At 40.7% G+C, this 18951-nt stretch overlaps 2 protein-coding genes across 4 annotated transcripts in view; one reads left to right on the top strand and one right to left on the bottom strand.

Annotated features, from left to right (window-relative positions):
• The first annotated feature begins 7662 nt into the window (after positions 1-7662).
• On the top strand, positions 7663-13226 carry GPBAR1 (G protein-coupled bile acid receptor 1). Its single transcript, XM_070729695.1, has 2 exons — positions 7663-8086; positions 11317-13226. The coding sequence occupies exon 2, from the start codon at positions 11391-11393 to the stop codon at positions 12420-12422; it is 1032 nt and encodes a 343-aa protein (XP_070585796.1). The 5' UTR covers positions 7663-8086; positions 11317-11390; the 3' UTR covers positions 12423-13226.
• AAMP (angio associated migratory cell protein) overlaps positions 10649-18951 on the bottom strand; it is a 25272-nt gene continuing 16969 nt past the window's right edge. Inside the window, exons 11-12 of one of the 3 annotated variants that reach the window (XR_011556969.1) lie at positions 17889-18030; positions 10649-12611 (exon numbers count right to left, since the gene is read on the bottom strand). Coding sequence is in view for 2 of the 3 variants with exons in the window: in XM_070729681.1 (XP_070585782.1) it covers positions 17955-18030 (76 nt within the window). In the remaining variant the exon portion in view is untranslated. Of the gene's footprint in view, positions 12612-16439; positions 18031-18951 lie in introns of those variants that run through there. The other 2 variants (XM_070729681.1, XM_070729667.1) reach the window with 2 other exon arrangements.

Below are 18951 nucleotides of genomic sequence, written 5' to 3'. Positions count from 1 at the left end.
TGTGCTAATGGGCTGAATTTGGACTATCTGCATTCAAAGCAGATGTTTTCCTACTGAAAAAAAATCAATCTTTTCCTTTACATTTCTAAATGATTTCAAGTCATTTCTATAATAACAAAGTCAATCAAAAAATAAAATCAAAGGTGTTTTGAATTGTTTTCTCTGGGTCACTCCGGAAGCTATGACCAACCCAAAAAGATAAGCCAGACACACCGGTAGAATCCAAACACAGTTTTATAATGGTAAAGAGAAAAGAAGCCAACAGAAAATGTCCTTACAAATCAGGAAAACACTGGAACTCCAAATAGATACATGAAGGCAATTGTTCATACAAAAACACAGGATCCTTGATGCCAAGACGAGGCTGTTGAGATAACAGACACACACCTCCCACGAGTCTTCAAGACTGCTGGGCCACGAGCCAGGAACAGAAACACTGAGAGACAATGCAGATAACAGCAACTCCACTCTGATAACACTCCACGCTGCCGAAAGAGTTTGCCTGCCTTATAAACCCTTCCCTGCTAATGAGGACCACACCCAACCCCCTGGTGTTCCTCATTCAACGCTGATAATATTTCTTCAATTGATTCCTCCTTTGATCTATGCGTCTCTGTCGCATACTAATGATAGCTTGTGCTTCGTCATCCAGAGATCCAGAGAGTCCAAGCTACTGGCTTGAGAGAGCCCCTCCCCAGGGCTCCCAGGCCTTTCTTCCTCGTCACTTTCCTCTCCGCTCTCATCCTCCCCCGGGCATGGAGCCAGCAGAGACGCAGCTGGTCTTTCATCTGACTCAGGCTGAACCACAACATGAATTCAAAGTCCAGAAGGGGTTTCCAAAACAAAACTAGATAGACTTTTCTCTTTAATTAGAACTGCCAATTTTGTCATCACTGCCAACTTCAATGCCTTCACCATCGGTTCTTCTATTGTGGGAAACAATGCGTCCTTCCACTTGTGTGTATATAACATTATCACTGCTGTCAACATGTATGAAACAAAGTTCCAAATTTTCTTTCCAGCTCTGTGAATTGTTTTTTTTTTCTCTTAATTTTGTTGTACTCTGCCCAAGGTTCTTTGTTTTGTGAAATAAGCAACTATATAAAATTGAACGACAAATAAAAACGTTTATGTTCTTGTGAGGCTTTATCACAAACCGAAGTTGCCTAAATAAATTTTGGTACAAAGCACAAGAGAAGCAAGCTTGCAAATTAATTTATTTTCCTCTTTAGAAGTGGAGACAGATATATGTGGAAATATGTGAAAAAGTTACAGTGGCAGACCACAGTTCAGTGACACGGAGAGTAGAAAACTTTTTTGAGGAAATGATCTAGCATAAATAGCATTCAGGCAGAGATGAAGGTTCGTACAGGGTGGCCTCATATTTAATCATAAACGTGGATTAAGAAAATGCTTTTTTGATGTTGTCATATTGCAGTATGCCCAAACAAACTCTACTGTGGTTTAATATTCATCCAAAATGTTAAAGCAGTGCCTGATTTTCCACAGTAGGATGAAACAATTTAGTCTAGATTAGAATATTATAAAGACCCCAACTGTGGAATAGATGATGGGAGCATTCTTTCTGCATTTGGAAGCAATGTAGCTTAAATAATACATTTTTGTCTTTTAGGGAACTCTTGCTTGTTTTGCAAATGGAAGCAAACACACTTGAGATAGAGCAGATATAGTGGTACCTCTACTTACGAACTTAATTTGTTCCATGACCAGGTTCTTAAGTAGAAAAGTTTGTAAGAAGAAGCAATTTTTCCCATAGGAATCAATGTAAAAGCAAATAATGTGTACAATTGGGGAAACCATAGGGAGGGAGATTCCTAGGGAGGCCCCACTGTGGCTTCTCCCTGCCTTTTCCAGTTACAGTTTTGGAGGTTCAGGTTTGTAAGTGGAAAATGGTTCTTGAGAAGAGGCAAAAAAATATTGAACACCCTGTTCTTATCTGTTGTGGTTGGCTCTGGCCCAGCTCCTGCCCCAAGGAATGTGGAGGTGGAAGTGGGGGAAACATCCACATGCCACAGGCCTGTTTTGCTTCCGATAGAATCTCCTGACGAAGTCTCCTCTGATGAAGGAAGCATGAGTGGCAGGGAAGAAGGGAGTTTGGCAGACAGCCCAAGAGGATTCTGAACAAGAACTTATGATGGACCCATGCGTAGAGTGATGCATAGGAGAGACCAACTGAAGGATTATTACAGGAGATAAGTGAGGCCACCTGTGGTTGGGTGGAGCTGCTGTAATTAGTGCTACAGATAAAAAGAGCAGCCTGCTGGTTTAGCCCCATGGAAGTTTATCTGATTCATAGTTCGTCAAGATTGTGGTTTGTTGTTTCCCTGTTCAAGACTGTGTGTGGAATTTCTGGACTTTTGGAATTGGACTCAATTTCCCAGTTAATGGGTGAGAAATTGGATTGCATTTAACCTGTGCCTTGTGTGTACCAGAAAATCCCTTTGACATTTAAAAAGGGAGTTTTTTCTGCTTTTCTGTTGATAAAGACTTTTGGTTTTCCTGCTATCGTGTGGTGTGTGTCTTTTTGAACTAATTACCCTGTAATTACGGGCGGTTGGGACACGCCGGCAGAACATTATCTAGAAAAGTTCGTAAGTAGAGGCGTTTGTAGGTAGAGGTACCACTGTAATTGCTTTCATGCTTTCAATCGACTGATTTGATTGTTCTTTGAATTTAAAACTCTAGGCTTCTATGGCTGATTTTCTCCCTCTGATAGAATCCAGAAGACATCTTGGCCACAGGCATTCAGCCCTAACTTCTTTGAGAAACCATTCCCTTCCCAAAGCAATGATGAGCCCTCAGGAACTCTGAATTTGTTGTCTTTCATATTGGTCAATTAGATCTTTCGTGTTTAAATTGTTTTCCTCCCCACCTAAACTACAGCCTATAAAACACACTTGGCTTCTTGAGTAAACAAAAACTGAGCTTTCTTCTTGAAAGTCAACAGAAATATAACACAGATTTTTTTTTTTTTTTAAAGGCAGATAAAAGGCTTTTAAAAGTATTTGGCAATCACAGGTCATCCTCCCTGATCAACTCCCATTGAAGGTCAGGATCCTTGGCTAGTAGCCATGCAGTCTGAGAGATTGTTGGAAATTAGAGCACTGCACTATCTGTAGAGTTAAATGTTGATAAACTGCATTTCTATAAATGGAAGCAATGTTCCTTAAAACAGTGTGGGAATCACTGACTTTCGTTTTATAGCCACATCCTTCCCCCACCCCCCATTGCATTCAACCAGTGGTGGATTTTAAAAAGTGCATCTTAAAAGATTACCAATTAAAAGATCTTGCCTGAGTCACGCAATTTGCAGATACGGCTAAATGGATTGGATTGGATTGGATTTGTATGCCGCCCCCTCCGAGGACTCGGGGCGGCTCACAACATATATAAAAAACAGTGGTACATCTAATCTAATTAATATAATTTAAAAACCTAAAAATTCTAAAATAATTTAAAACCAGTTTATAACCATTCCTTCCATAAAACACACTAAAAAACATGTGTTGGTCGGGGGAAAGATCTAATGACCCCAAGCCTGGTGATAAAGATGAGTCTTTAATTTTTTTTTGGAATGCAAGGAATATGTTGTAGGAAGACATGCATTTTCATAATCCTGTGGGAACCATATTACCATATGGATACTGGATTCCATCTTTTTCTCCTTCAGTTAAGGAAGAATGTTTATTTTTATAGAAAGAATGAATACACATGGAGAGATATATTTTAAAAAAACCCCACAGAAAACTCAAACATATTGCAACTGTGAAGTAATTTCCCTCTCAGCTATAAACTCCCCAAAACTCTGTAAATGAGATAGGATCTGTGGTGGGTTCCTACAAGAACGAATAAAGAGCCGCACCAGTAGCAAAGGTTGAGCTGCACATGGAGCTTTGGGTGTCTTGCATATGCACTCATGCGCCCCAGTGTGGTTTTGCTTCTGTGCATGCACAGGAAACAAATCTCGCAAGGGGATGCACCTGTGAAATTTCAGGGGTTTTTTGCTTCTGTGCATGTGCGGAAGCAAAAAAAATCACCAAAATCTCTCCCGTATGTGCATTCCCTCACAAGAGTTTGCTTCTGTGCATGCGCAGAAACAGAACAATGCAGGGATGCACATGCACGTACAAAAGGCACCCAAAACTATGCGCTTAGAGCACCGCTAGCAGCGGTAGGAGCAATCTGCCTCTGGGTAGGATGTTTATAGCCTAAAACCCTCAACTCTGGAATAACCACAACATTTATCTGCATTACCAAATCCCCCTTATGGTGTGTGGGTAGCATTTATGGCATTCCAGATGTGGAGCCAGCTTGAGGTGATGATTTAAGGTTCTGGGTAAAAACTGGGAGACGGTGAGTTCCAGTTTCACCTTTGGCCTGCAGTGAAATCTACCTTCCCTACTGGAAGGCCCCCCTTTTCTACTCTACCTGATGAAGTGGACAAGGCCATTGGAGCTGTGAGTTCCGCCACCTGTTTACTCGATCCGTGTCCCTCCTGGCTGGTTTCGGCCAGCAGAGAGGTGACACGGAGCTGGGTCCAGGAGATTATTAACGCTTCCTTGGGGAGGGGATCCTTCCCATCATCCTATAAAGAGGCGCTCATGCGCCCCCTCCTCAAGAAGCCTTCCCTAGACCCAGGCGTACTTAATAACTACCGGCCAGTCTCCAACCTTCCCTTTATGGGGAAGGTTGTCGAGAAGGTGATCCAGCGATCCTTGGAAGAAGCCGATTATCTAGGTCCCCAGCAGTCGGGTTTCAGGCCCGGTTACAGCACGGAAACTGCTTTGGTCGCGTTGATGGATGATCTCTGGCGGGCCCGGGACAGGGGTTTATCCTCTGTCCTGGTGCTTCTTGACCTCTCAGCGGCTTTTGATACCATCGACCATCGACCGGCTGGAGGGGTTGGGGGTGGGGGGCACTGTTCTCCAGTGGTTCTCCTCCTACCTCTCCGGTCGGTCGCAGTCAGTGTTAGTGGGGGGTCAGAGGTCGACTCCGAGGTCTCTCCCTTGTGGGGTGCCTCAGGGGTCGGTCCTCTCCCCCCTGCTATTTAATATCTACATGAAACCGCTGGGTGAGATCATCCAAGGGCATGGGGTGAGGTATCATCAGTACGCTGATGATACCCAGCTTTACATCTCCACCCCATGTCCAGTCAACGAAGCAGTGGAAGTGATGTGCCGGTGTCTGGAGGCTGTTGGGGCCTGGATGGGTGTCAACAGACTCAAACTCAACCTGGATAAGATGGAGTGGCTGTGGGTTTTGCCTCCCAAGGACAATTCCATCTGTCCTTCCATCACCCTGGGGGGGGAATTATTGACCCCCTCGGAGAGGGTCCGCAACTTGGGCGTCCTCCTCGATCCACAGCTCACATTAGAGAACCATCTTTCAGCTGTGGCGAGGGGGGCGTTTGCCCAGGTTCGCCTGGTGCATCAGTTGCGACCCTATCTGGACCGGGACTCACTGCTCACAGTCACTCATGCCCTCATCACCTCGAGGTTCGACTACTGTAATGCTCTCTACATGGGGCTACCTCTGAAAAGTGTTCGGAAACTTCAGATCGTGCACAATGCAGCTGCGAGAGCAGTCATGGGCCTACCTAGGTATGCCCATGTTTCACCAACACTCCGCAGTCTGCATTGGTTGCCGATCAACTTCCGGTCACAATTCAAAGTGTTGGTTATGACCTTTAAAGCCCTTCATGGCACTGGACCAGAATATCTCCGAGACCGCCTGCTGCCGCACGAATCCCAGCGACCGATTAGGTCCCACAGAGTGGGCCTTCTCCGGGTCCCGTCAACTAAACAATGTTGGTTGGCGGGCCCCAGGGGAAGAGCCTACTCTGTGGCGGCCCCGACCCTCTGGAACCAACTCCCCCCGGAGATTAGAACTGCCCCTACTCTCCTTGCCTTTCGTAAGCTCCTTAAGACCCACCTGTGTCGTCAGGCATGGGGGAACTGAGACATCTCCCCCGGGCATATACAATTTATGAATGGTATGTGTGTAGGTACGTGTGTTTAGAAAATGGGGTTTTTAAATGTTTTTAGTAGAAATTTAGATTTGTTGTAAATTGTTTTTTTTCACTTTGTTGTGAGCCGCCCCGAGTCTGCGGAGAGGGGCGGCATACAAATCTAAATAAATACAAAATACAAAAAATAAATACTCTCAGAGGGTTAAAAAAAGAAAATGGCGACATCCAGGTAAGTGGGTGGAGCCTCGTGCTGCCGCTGCTACCTACTGGTATGCCTGAACTGGTAGTATTCCACCTCTGCCTTAGGCACAGGTCAGCCAGGTGAACATGGGTGAACATCTCTCTAGGTGAACATAGGTGAACCTCTCTCTCTCTCTCCCTCCCTCCCTCCCTCCCCCTCTCCCTCCCTTCCTCTCCCCTAGAAAGAAGACAATAGCAAACCACTTCTTAAAAAAACTTGCTAAGAAACTGTGGGGACTTGCCCAGGTTGTCACCAGAAGTCAACACTGACTCAAAGAAAAATGAAAATATACAATTGCAAACAGTTTTAAATGGACCTTATGAATTGTAGAATAGTTAAATTATACTGAATAACCAGAGATTCTCCAACCTCCCTCTGCATTTAGCAGGAAGTGAGGGGGTAGAAACTGTAAAACAAAAGAGGTAAGACTGCTTTGGCTGAACCAGTGGAGAAAACAGTGTCATCCTCCTCTGATTATTTATTTGAGAATGAAATAGCAACCTATCTTGTAAACCAGCACTTGTAAATAAACAGTTTACAAAATTAAATAATTTTTAAAATTATCAACAACCCCAAAATCTCAATATAAATGCAGAAGAGGAAGAAACATCAAATTGAGGCTTGTCAGCTGAATGCTAAACTCAGTTTAAGTTCTGTTTCAGTGTTTTCCTTTATTAAAGTAAAAGCACTTCAGAAGAATGGCTTACAAAATCATTTCCATTTTAAAATTCAAATGGCACAAATGGCAGACTTTTGAATTCTTCAGAAACAAACAGATTTTTAAAAATCAGATTAAAAAAAGGAAGGGGGAGGAGAAAAATCCCAAAATTAGGCAGCTATTTCAAACATCTGCTATCCAAAATGAATTTTTAACCTGCAGACTGCAATACATTGATAGTGTTGCCCTACTTATGTTACATTTACTATGCATTCTGTTTATATGCTGCTCAAAAAAATGAATGAAACACTCAAATAAAGGGAACACTCAAATAACACATCCTAGATCTGAATGAATGAAATATTCTCATTGAACAGTACTTTGTTCTGCACAAAGTTAAATGTGCTGACAGTTTGATTTCACAGAAGTTTGATTTACTTGGAGTTATATTCTGTTGTTTTTCATTCATTCAGATCTAGGATGTGTTATTTGACTGTTCCCTTTATTTTTTTTGAGCAGTGTATATTAATTACTTTTCAGAACAAAGATCAATGGCTGCTTCTCTCCCATCTTTCAGAAGGAAAACCCAAAGGTGTTTTTTCTCTTTTAGCTGGTCTTTTGTCAAGGGCAAAGTATCCAAAATTTCAGTGCAGCAGAGAGCACAAGTAAAGTGACATCCCAGTCTTTTATCTCAGCAAAGCTAAAGATTGATTTTAACTGGTCCATTAGATTAAAATAATCACTAAAGCAAATAATATACCATCACTAGTCTGCTATTCAGCAAGCAGATGTTGATGGCATCCCACGCTAAAAAGAATGTCTTTCCATCTCTTCGCTGGCAATAACGCACTTTCTGCCATAACGGAGCCACCAGGAGGCAGCTGAGCATCCGAGGAAAGCAATGTTCAAGGCTGGACTTGGCAGATAATAAGAGAAGTGAACAAGAAACAGACGCATTGTCGTTTGATAGCAATCTAGACTCTTCCTGTTCCTCAGAAAGGACTTTTTTTGACTGCTTTCTCTCTGGGTTAGTTAAGGAGATAGTGTTACTGTGTTAAAGCTGAAGAAGGATAATCATTTGGCAGAGAAGAAAGTCTTCCTAAACAGAACATGTCAACTCTTTTCTCCTTACATTTTGGATGCCATGAGTGGTGATGTCCACAGGATTCCTGTTGCGCTTAGAGGAGACTTGCAAATGGTAAGTTAATTTAGCCTTTTCTGAATACTGTATTGGGTCTTTAATTTTTATTGGGATTAAGTGCACACTTAATCTTTTTGATCATTGTCAGATGACAATTCCTGTGTGTGAATCATATTATCCCACTGTACATGTTGCTTTGGATAATATAATTAAAAAAGAGTGCTTAGGAAAACACTTATAAAACAGAGTTAACTTTATGCTTCATACAGGGGAGGGGAGTTGACCTGGGATTATTTCAAGGATTAATAATACTGTTTATAGGCAGGGAAAAAGATATTTCTCAGATAATTCCACCTGCTCCAGTACTGGATTTTTCATTCAATTCTAGACATAGTCGTCAGAAGTTAAGCCCTGTTGAGCATATTACAATACACTTTACTGCAAAGTTTAAAAAATACATAATTGTAGTCTACAAGAACTTTTACCACAATATATCTTAAGATACAATTATTTGAATATTCTACTGATCAATAGGATTTATATTTGAAAAGGGAGAAAATAACGAGCAATGGGAACATTCAAGTGCAATATTCCACCATTACTTTTTAACCTCTGCCCAAGAAGCAACTTTATTTATATATAGTGTGTGTATGTAACATACATTTGCTGATAATGAAAAGGAAGGGAGACTACTATAGATCTATTTTGGGCTTATTTGCCTATTTAAGGCTTACAAGGCAGAGCCCCAAGTTCAAATTCCGGTAAGGGTGTGGCTACCTGATGAAGGCAAATAAGCCCAAAATAGATCTATAGTAGTCTCCCTTTCTTTTCATTATCAGCAAAAATATGTTACACTTATAAATTATAGTTGTCGATTATAAAAAAACCTTATCTGCCTTGGAATATCGCCCCTAGTGGGGCTGAGAGGCAAAAAGGAAGCTGTGATGCTCCTTCAATATACCAGAGTGACTCGACAAAAAATCACACACACACACAGACGCACGTGTGTGTGTCTGTGTGTGTGTAACATATTTTTGCTGAATTGAAAATAAAGGGAGACTAGTATAGATCTATTTCGGCCTTATGATGGCCTCATCAACTAGCCATACCCTCATTAGGATTTGAACCTGCAGCCTCTGCTTTGTTAGGCAGAGAATTATTTGAATATATATATATATTAGTGATGTAAATGTGAATCGCAGTTCCCATTTCTGATGAGGAAAGATAAAGTGACACATCTCTTACTCCTTAGAAATTGGGAAAGCAGTTTCAAAAGTGCAGAAGACAGTCTCGCCTTAACCACTTTCCCTGGTTTCTCAAAGGAGAAGTGCAATTTTCCACATTTCTTTTTCCCGATGTTCAGAGCATTTCCATCAATTTGTTGTCCCCCTCTTGGGAAAGACTAGATATCATACTGAGGATGAGTTCTCTGGGTAGCCATTCTGTCACTGTAATAGCTTAATTGACTCGTGTTATACCTAGCCAGATGGTAAGAGTTTCTTTCTAAGTGCCTTTTGCTGCTTCTTTATGAGCTTGTTAAAATAACATTCCTGATGTTTGTGGGTTTTTGCTTGTTGAGTGACTGCAACCACAGGTGATGGCCATGGAAGCCTCCTCCCCACCCCAATTTCCTGATACCTTTCCTAGCAACTGACCTATTCCTGCATTGCTAAGAGGGAAGGTTTTACTACCAAAGTTAGTAGATGTTATGTATTGAATATATATAATTGTGTTAAGCCCTGCTAAGGTGAAACTAACTTTTAGATGACCCTAACTGTTAACTCCAACTGTTTTGGACAAAAACTTTGCACATGCATATTTGGGCAATCTTCTATGTTTCTAGTTTTTCTGTAGTGGGTATAGTTTCCATGGAGCAACATCATTATTATAAGGTATAGGAAATATACTGGTGACATTAAGAAAACTGTAATTACCACATACATTGAAAATGTAGAAATAATGTAATAACAAAAATGATTCTATATCAGAAACATTATGCGATAGAGCAAAACTAAGCATATTTTTGGAATCAGCACCTCAAACTCCATAAAACAGACGTTATCTTTGCTGATGATTTTTTGTGTGTGTTGACCAGTGTAGTTTAAGCCTCCATGGCTATCCTAAGTACGTAGATGTGCACCTCAGATTAAAGCATCACTTAGCAAAGCTGAGCATGTGAAAGGAGATTTATGAAACGGTGGAGTTCACAGGAAGAGCAAAGGGAGATATTTTTATACGTACTCATTACTCATTTCCTTAACCAGAAAAGCCTCTTGAAGATAGTGTTCTGATCTGTTCTCTAGATTTCAAGCCCGTACAGAATGAAACTGGCCATTTTAAGTTTCTGTTGTCCACAAAACTGGGATCTTTATTTTATTTTATTTATTTATTTTGTCAAACAATTATAGGGTGGTAATTTGTACAAATAAAACATTAGATAAGTAATGATAAAAAGTAACAAAAGAAGACAATAGGACAGGGATGGTAGGCACAGTGGTGCGCTTATGCACGCCCCTTACAGACCTCTTAGAAAGGGGGAGAAGTCAATTGTAGATAGTCTAAGGTTAAGTCTTGCATCTTGCATAGTGCCAAAGCCAATAAGTCACCGGACACAAAATGTGATACAGAATTATACCTTTATTTTGGTACCACGATAAAACGACCCTAGTTTGAAAGCTAACCAAGGGCCCAGATTAGAATCTTACTGCAATTTTTATAGTCAAGGGTGGTGCCCTTCCCCTAATAATTCATGCATAACAAATAATATTGACTGGTTATTTGAATTTCAGCCAAATCCATTTTTTAAAAAAATCACATTGGAACAGATCTGTTACGAAGTTTCTCTGGCAGTAATTACTGTATATACTGGCCTGTGTGGTTGACAATTTATTAGTGTGTTACTGCATTGGCATCCTTCAGTCTCGAAAGACCATGGTATCATAGTGGGATAATAGTACTGCATTTTAAATTTCTGAAATATGGCGTTGCATTTCACTTCTCTGTTGTGGTACAATACACCCATAACATTTATGCAGTACTTTTTATATCTTTTTCACCGTTTACCTAAAATCATGGAAATTTTGCACTAATTAATGCATTGTTACAGTATTCACGTCATTAAGAGCTGTCTAATTTATTTTCATAGAATTTATATCACTGTGTAATTAATTATAACATGTATTACAATAGCTAAGAAATGCATCCTAATTGATCTTTTTTTAAATAGTCATTATTTTAAAGAGAAAGATAAACACTAAGCCATACATCTCCTGGTTTTATTTATTTAGGCTATTTCCTTGTTACCCTGAGGAAGTTATTTCAGAAGACCAGAAGATTGTGGATCCTTTAATCAGATGCTCAGATGGCTTTAAAATCGAATGAAGATCTTATAGGTTACTTCGCTTGGCCACTATCAGCTTTCATCATTCTGGCCAATGTTTTCATAATATTTGGGATCCTCTTCAGTCGCAAGCTCCAAGGAACCATCGACTGGTTCTTCCTGAGTCTGCTCATTGCTGATCTCTTAGCTGCAGGAACTCTTCCCCAGGTCTCCAAGATGTCATTTGAGAAGGATACGAACTACCGGTATTCATGCTTAGCACGTTACGCTGTGCCCAATTTCCTCTTCCTCGCTTTTTTAGCCAATCTGCTGGTGATGCACTATGCTAAATATACATGCATCATCCAACCACTGCACTACCGCCAGTCCTGGGTTTATCGCTGGCCTGGCCTTTACATATGCTTAGCATGGGTGCTTCCCTTGTCTTTTGCCTCCGTGCCATTGGCTTGGTACCAAGTTAATACTATGCACCACAACCAGACCAATGAGAGCTGCTCCGTTGAACGAGTCTTAGACAAGTCTTATCTCTATGTAGAGACCTATGTGTTCATCATCCCAATCGTCTTTGCAATAGCTGTAATGGGTATCCGAATGCTCTGCATAGCCCGAAAGCAGCTTAAAAAGATTAAAAAACTGCTGAATTCAGTGAATCAAAGCCGGACCCCATCGGAATTGGAACAACAATTGGAACTCAGGCATGCAAAGAGTATTGCCAGTGTATCTCTCATCTTTCTGGTGTGCTGGGTGCCATATATTGTTTGTTTGAATATCTCACTGCATTTAAAAATAAAGGGTAGCAGCACCCTTCTTATTGTTATCTGCATAGGGACTGCCAGTGCTGCTGTAATACCCATCATCCTCAGTCTTGCCAATCGTCAATACACCGAATTTTGGAGTGACATGGCCACGAAAGCCTACAGAACCTGTTGCCAAAGACAGGGGTGCAAACCAAAACGAAATAATCAGCCCCGTGGCAATAACACAGAAAGGCCTACAATCCCAGACTCATGTTTTCCAGGCGGGAGTCATCAAATCCCTCATCCACCCATTTAGCAGCATAAACGTTTCGATCTTCAGCTTGGAATGAAATTGGAATGTTTGCTTCCAGTCACGGTTTTCCATAACCCAGGTCAGAATTCTGCTGTTTGGTGGGGGATCTAATGCCGTTCAGAGGTTTAGCTAAATATAAAATGGATGAAGAAAGAGAAGGGATGTTTCTTTTTCTCTTCCTCGCTGGCAGTGCTGAGAACACAAAGAAAGTTGGAATGCTTTGATAACATGCTGACTTTGATTTGCATTTGTTAAAAAAAATGGAGAAGTTGAAAAACAATGAACAATTGGGAACAGATCTCCTACACATCTCTATTGAAATCCCCTTCTCCTGAATCCCTGACTTCTAGGTCTGCTGCTTACATTAACCCCTATTTTCTCCTGACATGGGAGGAAGTCCCTGGTTCTCCATTATAAGAATGTCAGAATAGAAGATAACAACTGAATTTCAGCAGCCTTAGCTATAATCCTTGTTCCTTAAATTCCTTGCAGTGCAATCGAAGGATATTGGGAAGTCATTGGGACATTTGCTTATCGAGTAGGCTGGGTTTACAATGAACCATAGGTTCTTTTTTTAAAGTTTTATTTATTAGTGTTTTCCAAATTTTAAAAGCATTTCTATCATTTAATACAGATCTATGCCCATTTTAAAAAGTTTGTTCCATTTATTATAATTACCTCTTTATATGTACATATATTACATTTCATGTTTATATATTTCTCATTTTTTGTACATCCTTTCACATTTTATCCCAGTCTTCTGCCTTTATTGCTAATCCAATTATACAAATTATTTCAAGTCTCCGAGTTGCTAATTCCCTTAATTTCCATGGTCATCTTATCCATTTCTGCACATCTAAAAATTTTGTGCATATTATTTTCTGGTGGGGTCTCTTTGTTTTTCCAAAATTGTGCATAGGATATTCTTGCAGCTGTAATGTATATGGGTAATTAGATATTGTATTTTGGGGGGATATTCTTTTTGTCCTTATTCCTAGAAACATACATTCTGGAGTGAGTTCTACATTCATTTCTGTTATCTCCAATAGCCACTTATGAATTGTTTTCCAAAATCCTTTTGCTTTGGGACACATCCACCACAAATGAAAGGTGCCTGTTTCTTTGTTGCATTTCCAACATGTCAGGCAACCATAGGTTCATATGAATATGTAAAATTGGATCCCAAGCAGACTAAAGCAAAACCACTGACCATGTTCTACTGTAAAATCAGATCCGTACAATGTTAAGATTAACTCTGTTGATGATTCATTAAGTACGAAGGCATGCAAAGTACGTAAGTAAATCTTGATTTTCCCATTAATCTTGGTCTTGTCTGCCCCTCACAATCCCCCCATGAGATTATTATTCACATGTTTACAGATGAAGAAAACTACACTGGGGCAACTCCCATTTTCCTGGTGTTCTCGACATCATTAATAACAACACATGGCCCCCTTTGTACTGGAAATTGAATTGTTTAGGTCTATAGTTGATACTGGAGACCGTAAGGACCAAAACAGGTGAGGAAGTTGCTAATACTGTTTCATCGAATCTGAACTCTTGAACCAACCCTGAGCAGGAAACCCAACAGAAGGCTGGGAAGAAAATGGACAAATGTTCCCCGACTGAAAATACTAAGATAAAAAAGCTTCAGAATGTATCTTATAAAGATAATACTATATGCTAGGCTCCTTTGATGCATCCTGCCATAATTAGCACTTTAGTGTAAGTATCAGTTTGTTTTGCAATAAAAGAACTTTAAAAAATGTCTTTAAGTCAATGAAGCTTCTGCTAACTACTGAATGGAGGGTTAGGTTTCTAAGAAACAAGGGTTATAGTTGTGCTTGGTGTGAATTATGATGATAGAGGCAAGAAACAGGTAAGGATTGATGACTTGGTGACAAATTTCATTAAGGTGAAATTGGGCTGGAGGTTTTTTTTAGCCTGCAGGTATCCATTTAGTCTTTTTCTGAGAAGAAGCAGATGCTTTGTGAGGTCAGAATAAAACTGGTTTGCCATTTATGCTTATTAATACTTAGGACTAAGAGACATAATGTCCTCATTATAGAGATAATATAGTCCACATGATCTTAACTGGTCTAATTCCCTTTTAAAAGAATTGAGGTTGGGAGCCATTATCATGCAATCTTCCAGATTAGGATTTCCCACTTTCCATCTTTAGTGATAAAATATCAAACCAATTTCCTATTTCCACATCTAATATAACTAAACATTTCTTCTCATTGCTGTTTTGGAAGACAGTAACGTGTGAGTCAAAGTTTAAGCAGGGGAAGGCTTTTGTATTTTCTCCCATGTCTGTTTTTAACTATGAGCTCTGCAATTCTTGTTTCTTCTTTAGGTCCTGTTTTATTAATTCAAACTCTGTTCATAGACTGAATTAATTTGGAAAGACTTAAAACTCTTTGGGTGCCTACTGAAACATATTTTATTTGGGTCATTCTTTGTCAAGTGGACCAGGTATTTCATTGAAATTGAATGTGGTCGAATGGGGAAGATTCTGAAAATTGGTCCACTTTACAAAGGGAAAAGGGGTATCTTCTAGCACCATGCTTTCAATGTGTTATTTCCCACCAGTTATCAGTTTCACTTGTTGAGTCCAATTTAGCAGAAGTTAATAGGGAAATTACGTATTCATACTGATGAATTCATCAGCCATATCTTCCATAGAAATGGCAAAGAATTATAGGAGCTGCCACTGAAAATGTCTAAAAGGGGACAGAGTTGTCTACCCTTACTATAGATATGAAGATATGAAGCACATATGGAACAATGCTGTTTATCATAATTAACAATATTCAGATCCGATGAGTTTTATTGTAGTCATTAACCAGCATAAAATTAAGAATATTGAACCTAGTCCTCAAACTGAATCTTATTCATGAAAAAGATGTCAAAAGATCAGGAAATCTCATAGGACAGTTTCATTAATGACTTTAATCTAGCAGATTATGAAAAGAATCGCAATTAATCCAGTGATCAGCATTTAGGAAACTGCCCTTTGTTGGTTTCACAAGAGTCTACGTGGCCAAATTTTAAAAGGGCAAGTACTTTGAAGGTGAACTCTACTGAGAAATTCTGGCTAACCCAATTGTTATATTGATTGGTACACTGTCTTGGGATATACATATTTCTGTTTTTCAGTCAATGATAAAAGTTTGAAAATAGTAGGTGAAATCTGAAAGCAGAAACCGAAGGATGTTTATAATGAGAGCAAAAATCCTCTTAAGTACAACCTACTGCAGATTGCAAGGCAAGCCAGAATCAGAAATATTGCACTCCACTTGACATCCAGGCAGTACCACATTTTAGATAGCTGCTCATTGCTAGGTAATGTAAACCAATGAAAACTGTTTTCTTTTATATTTATATAAATATATAAATAAACCCTAACCCTCTAGCTTTACTAGATAAATGGTCAAAGCAATGGAAACCGCAGTTTAATGTTTCCAAATGTAAAATAAGGCACTTGGGGAAAAGGAATCCTCAATCTGAGTATTGTATTGGCAGTTCTGTGTTAGCAAATACTTCAGAAGAAAAGGATTTAGGGGTAGTGATTTCTGAGTCTCAAAATGGGTGAACAGTGCAGTCAGGCGGTAGGGAAAGCAAGTAGGATGCTTGGCTGCATAGCTAGAGGTATAACAAGCAGGAAGAGGGAGATTATGATCCCGCTATATAGAATGCTGGTGAGACCACATTTGGAATACTGTGTTCAGTTCTGGAGACCTCACCTACAAAAAGATATTGACAAAATTCAACGGGTCCAATGACGGGCTACAGGAATGGTGGAAGGTCTTAAGCATAAAACGTATCAGGAAAGACTTAATGAACTCAATCTGTATAGTCTGGAGGACAGAAGGAAAAGCGGGGACATGATCGAAACATTTAAATATATTAAAGGGTTAAATAAGGTCCAGGAGGACCTTATTTTTAATAGGAAAGTGAACACAAGAACAAGGGGACACAATCTGAAGTTAGTTGGTGGAAAGATCAAAAGCAACATGAGAAAATATTACTTTACTGAAAGAGTAGTAGATCCTTGGAACAAACTTCCAGCAGACCTGGTAGATAAATCCACAGTAACTGAATTTAAACATGCCTGGGATAAACATATATCCATCCTAAGATAAAATACAGAAAATAGTATAAGGGCAGATAAGATGGACCATGAGGTCTTTTTCTGCCGTCAGACTTCTATGTTTCTAACCCTAAATAAACGTTTAACTGTAGGAACTGATCGCCCAAAGGTAAGACGTTTCACTCTTTAACTTTTGGTTTTCTAGCTGAGTAGGCTCTTAAATATCGATTATATCTTGTAGCGCAGAGGTCTTCAAACTTGGCAACTTTAAGAATTGAGGACTTCAGCTCTCAAAATTCTTCAGCCAGTTATTTTGGGGACCCCTGTTGTAATGGTTCCTTACACCACAACACCACCTTCTACCAGAAGCACATTGTAGAATTGCTTTTGTATTCTTAGCCTCTTTATCTTCTCTTTCAGACTGGAATTAAATTTCTCTGAACACCAAAGAAAATATAGTACTTGGCTAATTTGAGTTTACATTACGTAGCAACAAGCAGCTATATGAAAAGTGGAGCGCATTTGTGTGACACCCCCTCCACTGTTCAGGTATCCACTGTACCTAAGCATCCTGAAATATTTTCACACAAAATGAACGGCTACATGGTTCCACTCCTGTCATATTTCTGGTATGAGACAATGCAACACTATTATGTTTTTCTCTCTTGCCCATTCCAGGACAATAGGCTGGTTTTTGGTTATCCTACGGACTAGATATCTAGCAACCATGGTCTAGCAAGCCACAAATTCAAACAAGCCCTCCAAAATGACAGCCTTCTTTTTAAAAATGTTGTCATGTTTAGTGACCACGTTAAAAACCAGCTGTCTTGTTATTGTCACTGAGAGGTCCATGTATTGGAAGTCCAGGATGATCTGCTCGCTCTCCACCAGAGTTCCAATGCCTGTGCATCATCTCAGGAACATCACTGGATTGGCTTTGAACAAATCCACATGATTTGCTGGAAGGGGAAACACGAGCTCAAAATGACAAAGGGAAGGATGAGCCTTATTGTCATTTCAAGGGCTGCGTAACAGGCCATTTGCCCCTGTCTTAAGGGGAGGAACATGGAAGGTGATACCTCTGACCCCCATGAAGATATCTTCAACAGTTATGTGCAAGGAGGCCTCTTCAACAGTTATGTGCAAGGATAAATATGGGGGTTCTTCTGAGATACATCACTTCAATGCCTGCCACTGCCCCGATCCTGATCCAGGACCCACCCACTTGTGTTTTCTCATAGCTTTGAGTACGAAGCACCAGGGATGTAACTACTTAGAAAACTCCTTTGGGGATAGGGTGGCAAAGCTTGCTTTTCAAAATAAGGGCAATCATAAAACACCCTGAAGGATGTTATTGGGCTAACGACATCCACCCTGCCATAGTCCCATGGGTACATCTGCCGTCAGTCACTTCCTAGCAGTGCCTAGTCACCTAAATGCTAGCGGTCAGGTTGCTGCACACAAAACACCTTGGCCTGGTGGTCACCAGAGGTAGTAACCACAAGCGAAGCATCTCTGCAAAAAAGAAAAAGAAGAAAAGAGAAATGGTTAAAATATGCGTGCACTCACATATATTACTGTATACTTTAGAACATAAGAAGAGCCATGCTGAATCAGGCCAAAGCCCATCGAGTCCAGCATTCCCGTTTCACACAGTGGCCCACCAATTGTCCATGGGTGTTGTGATTCCATCTGAGGCTCCTCAGGGAACGGCTGAACCTCTGCCGTCTCCATGCTCAGAGGGGGAGGATGAGGAACAGGAGGAGGAGGAGGCCCAGGCAGACGGGGAGGAGGAATATCAGGCCGAGGGAGAGGGAGAACAGCCAGAGTCCCCCGGGGTGGAGCTCTCCCCAGCAAGCAGCCTGGAGTCCTTAGATGAAAATGCACAAGCCATCATCGATCTCAGGCAGAGAAGAGCAGCACAACGAAGGGGACAATTAGCCAGGTATTTCCAGCCCTAAATAGACAACAGCTGGGTTTGGGTGTGGTTCTCCCCAGAAAGGCTGAAAAGGCAGACCCACCCTTCCTGTATTGTGGAGTATTATCTTTGGGAGTCCTGGGACCTGGCTGTGATCTTTGGCGTTTCTGACTCTGGCTTGTGGCCCTGAAGGCTGAAACCTTGGGGGGAAAGACGTGGGTCTTATTCTCTACAGTGGTGTGTGTGCCAGCAAGAAGTCTGCTGTATTGTCTGGCCGTCATGACTCTGCTGTGAAGCCTCATAGCCTGTCTGTTGGGAAGAACAGGTTTTTCTCTGTGTTTGTTTTTCCAACTATAAAGTGCCTTTGCTTTTACCAGCGTGTCTGGCTGCTTTTTTCAGTTGGTGTTGAAGTCTGGGGGCACCCAGACAGAACAATGGGGATCTTGAGCAGAAAGAGAAGGCAAAACTCTTCCTTTATTTGACCCCCAACAAATGGAACTCAAGGGAATCCTGCCTGC

Source organism: Erythrolamprus reginae, chromosome 1, assembly GCF_031021105.1.
Source record: "Erythrolamprus reginae isolate rEryReg1 chromosome 1, rEryReg1.hap1, whole genome shotgun sequence".
Taxonomy (NCBI): Eukaryota; Metazoa; Chordata; class Lepidosauria; order Squamata; family Dipsadidae; genus Erythrolamprus; species Erythrolamprus reginae.
The sequence above is the reverse complement of the archived record's forward strand: the minus strand, read 5'-3'. Positions and strand labels throughout refer to the sequence as shown.